Source organism: Apteryx rowi, unplaced genomic scaffold (assembly GCF_003343035.1).
Source record: "Apteryx rowi isolate R43461 unplaced genomic scaffold, aptRow1 scaffold_2354, whole genome shotgun sequence".
NCBI classification, from domain to species: Eukaryota; Metazoa; Chordata; class Aves; order Apterygiformes; family Apterygidae; genus Apteryx; species Apteryx rowi.
The window spans coordinates 1-3,180 of record NW_020448702.1 but is presented as its reverse complement, the minus strand read 5'-3'; the positions used below and the strand labels follow the sequence as shown (position 1 = coordinate 3,180).

The 3,180-nt window shown below is 72.2% G+C and overlaps 1 protein-coding gene across 1 annotated transcript in view; it reads right to left on the bottom strand.

Moving 5' to 3' along the window:
• FBXL6 (F-box and leucine rich repeat protein 6) overlaps positions 1-3,169 on the bottom strand; it is a 4,525-nt gene extending 1,356 nt beyond the window's left edge. The window contains exons 1-8 of the mRNA XM_026065996.1: positions 2,822-3,169; positions 2,461-2,619; positions 2,293-2,356; positions 1,906-2,037; positions 1,657-1,764; positions 1,465-1,578; positions 1,059-1,290; positions 6-107 (exon numbers count right to left, since the gene is read on the bottom strand). Coding sequence (XP_025921781.1) covers positions 6-107; positions 1,059-1,290; positions 1,465-1,578; positions 1,657-1,764; positions 1,906-2,037; positions 2,293-2,356; positions 2,461-2,619; positions 2,822-3,102 — 1,192 coding nt within the window. The 5' untranslated portion in view covers positions 3,103-3,169. The remainder of the gene's footprint in view (positions 1-5; positions 108-1,058; positions 1,291-1,464; positions 1,579-1,656; positions 1,765-1,905; positions 2,038-2,292; positions 2,357-2,460; positions 2,620-2,821) is intronic.
• Between the last annotated feature and the right edge of the window lie 11 nt (positions 3,170-3,180).

The following is a 3,180-nucleotide window of genomic DNA, read 5'->3' as shown; positions in this document are numbered from 1 at the left end:
GTCGCGCAGGCTGTGCCGCCACTTCCAGGTGAGCAGGGCGCTGCCCCGGGCGGGCCGCAGCAGCTCGCTCGCGCTGCTGTACAGCCCCAGGTGCAGYTGCTCCAGGTCTGCCGGAGAGAGGCGCCGGTTGGCACGGCATGGCACGGCAGGCAYAGCRCGGTATGGCGCAGTGTGGCATGGCACGGCACGGCCAGCACAGTGCAGCATGGCACGGCGCGGTACAGTGCAGTGCAGTGCAGCGTGGAGCAGTGTGGCACGGCACAGCACGGCACAGCCAGCACAGCAGGGCACAGCGCGGTATGGCRCAGTGTGGCATGGCACAGCACGGTACAGCCAGCACAGCATGGCACGGCACAGCACAGTACAGCACAGTGCAGTACAGTGCAGTGCGGCATGGCACAGCACAGCACGGCCGGCACAGCATGGCATAGTGCAGTATGGTGCAGCACAGCACGGCACAGCCGGCACAGCATGGCACAGCAGAGCAGGCTACAGTGCAGTGCAGCGTGGCATGGCACAGCATGGCCAGCACAGCATAGCATGGCACAGCGCAGTACGGCACAGCGTGGCATGGCACAGCGCGGTACGGCCGGCACAGCATGGCACAGCACAGCGTGGTACAGTGCAATATGGCATGGCACAGCCAGCACAGCATGGCATGACCAGTGTAGCACAGCCTGGCATGGCACAGCACAGCATGGCACAGTGCGGTACAGTACAGTGCAGCGTGGCACAGCATGGCCAGCACAGCACGGTATGGTGCAGCGCAGCATAGCATGGCACAGCATGGCACAACGTGGTACGGTGCAGTGTGGCATGGCACAGCACGGCACGGCATGGCCAGCGTAGCATGGCCTGGCACGGCACGGCACAGTGCTCCCTGCAAGCACCTCCGGCCGGCCGGCTCTGCCCTGTCCCCATCGCCACCAAGGGCGACGAGCTGGAGCCACCAGCACGCGCCGCAGCCCTGGAGCCACCGAGGCGAGCGCAGAGCCCGCCCAGCTGCCGCGCCGCAGAAGGGGGGGCCGCGGTGCCGCGCGCCCCGAGGCCGGGCTCACCGGGGCAGGGGAGCGCCTGCAGCCCCTGGGGCGTGACGCGGGAGCAGCCGCGCAGGTCGAGCACGCGCAGCTGCGCCGAGGCGTGCAGGATCCGCTGCAGCACGCCGTCGCTGACGAAGGAGTACGACGTGGTGGCCAAGCAGAGCTCCTCCAGCTGCGGGAAGCCGGGGGCCGCGGGGGCCGCGCGGGGGCTCACCTTCGGCGACCAGATCACGTTGAGCAGGCGCAGCACCTGGGGGTGGCACAGACAGGGCTGCGGGAGCCAGCTCTCGCCCGGCCTCGGCACGGAGCAGATGCACGAGGGAGGGATGMRCCRGGACGCCGCCCRGCTCTCCCGGCTGCAGSCGAGGGATYGCRGCTGGCTTCGGACCGAGCTTCCCGYGGGAGGCGGCGGGGCTGCGGGTACCTGCAGCTGGGGGCAGGCTGCCTGCAGCTGCTCCACGGGGACCTGGAAGTGCTGGCTGCTCTGCTTGATCTCCGTGTTCACCTCGAGGAGCCGCAGCCCGGGGCAGCAGCCGCTCTGCGGAGGGCACGGGAGGCGGCTGAGCAGCGCCCCGGGGGGGCGCACGCCAGCCCCCCCTCCCTGCCTCCCGCTTACCGCCAGCGCAGCCACGATCGCGCTCATCCGGGAGCTGTAGGTCAGCCAGAGCTGCCGGAGCCGGGTGCCGGCCACTTCCAGGAAGGTCACCACGGCCGACGAGTCCACCTGAAGGCACCGGCGGGTTCAGGGTCCGCTCCAGACCCCGCGGGGCCGGGGGCACCGTGCCGAGGGGGGGCTGCGCAGGCAGGGGTCACCTCCCGCGACGTGCCGCACCRCACCGCGCCGTCCCCTTCGCGCGGCCCCTACCTGGGAGTTCTGCAGGTTCAAGCTGTCGAGGCGGGTGCAGCGYGCGGCCAGGCTGGTGAGGGACTCCGTGGTGACCCCGCTGCAGTGGGACAGCTTGAGGGACGCGAGAAGGGGGCAGGAGTCCTCCAGGGCCTGCCGGGGAGAGGACAGCGGGTGGGAGAAGGGGAGCTGGGGACCGCGAGGCCCCAGGACCTTGTCCCCACCGCCAGAGCCAGAGCCGTGGGCTCCCACCGTGGCTGGGACGCAGGAGACCCACGTCGCACGGCYGGGCGCACGCGGACCCTGCCCAGCACCCACCCGCCACCGCCACCAAACCCTCGGCATCGCGGCCACATCTGCGGGCGGCCCCCAAGCCTTGGGGGCAGCAGGGACCCGCACCCTTCTCACCTTGAGGACGAAGGGCACGTGGCTCTTCCAGTGGGAAAGGACAAAGTCCCGGAGAAGCGAAAACCTGCGAGGGGAGGGAAGGGCAGATGCAGAGGCCGCTGCGTTGCGCCGCACCGCCCGCGGTCCCGGCGGCGAGGGGCCGTGCGGCGCCCGCCCCACAGCACCCACCTGCTCGTGGCCAGCCACTCCACCGTGCCCAGCACCCTCTTCTCCATGAGCGGCGGGCGCTTCTTGCCCGGCTCCCCCCAGCAGAAGCCCAGCGAGACCTTCTGCCAAAGCAGGGGGTTGGAGGCTGCGCCGTACCACAGCCGGCACACGCGGGCGGCCCTGGGGGACGCAGACCCCGTCACGCCGGGGGCAGGCACCCGCCCGGCTCCTTGTCCCCACGGCCCGTCCTAGCCCGGGCCACCTCCCAGCGGCAGCAAGGAGCCGGCGGCCCGGCGTTGCTGCCGGGAGCTACGCGCTTTGGCGAGCCGCCCCGCGACCTCGGAGCACAGCCGGAGCCCCGGCTCCGCCGCGCGGCACCCACCTGCAGAGGAAGGGCACGGCCCCGTCGCGGGCCACCACCGGCTGGAAGATGCGCACCAGGATCTCCACGGGCAGGCGTTCGCCCCAGGAGCTCTGAGTGGCGGCGGCGGCGCCTGAGCTCACCGGAGCCCCACGGCTGCCGGGAACGGGCTCCGGAGCCCGTTCTTCCTCCCGCCTCTTCTTCCTCGCCGGGGCCGCCTTGCCCGGGGCCGCTCGCGGCGGCCTCCTCTTGGCCGCGGCCCGCGCCGCCTGCGCCCCGGCGCTGGAGATGATGAGCAGCATGTCGTCGTCCGTCTCGTGCACCACGTAGTCGGGCGCTGCCCCCCTGGGGGTCCGTCTCCGGCGGGCCTGGCCCCGGGC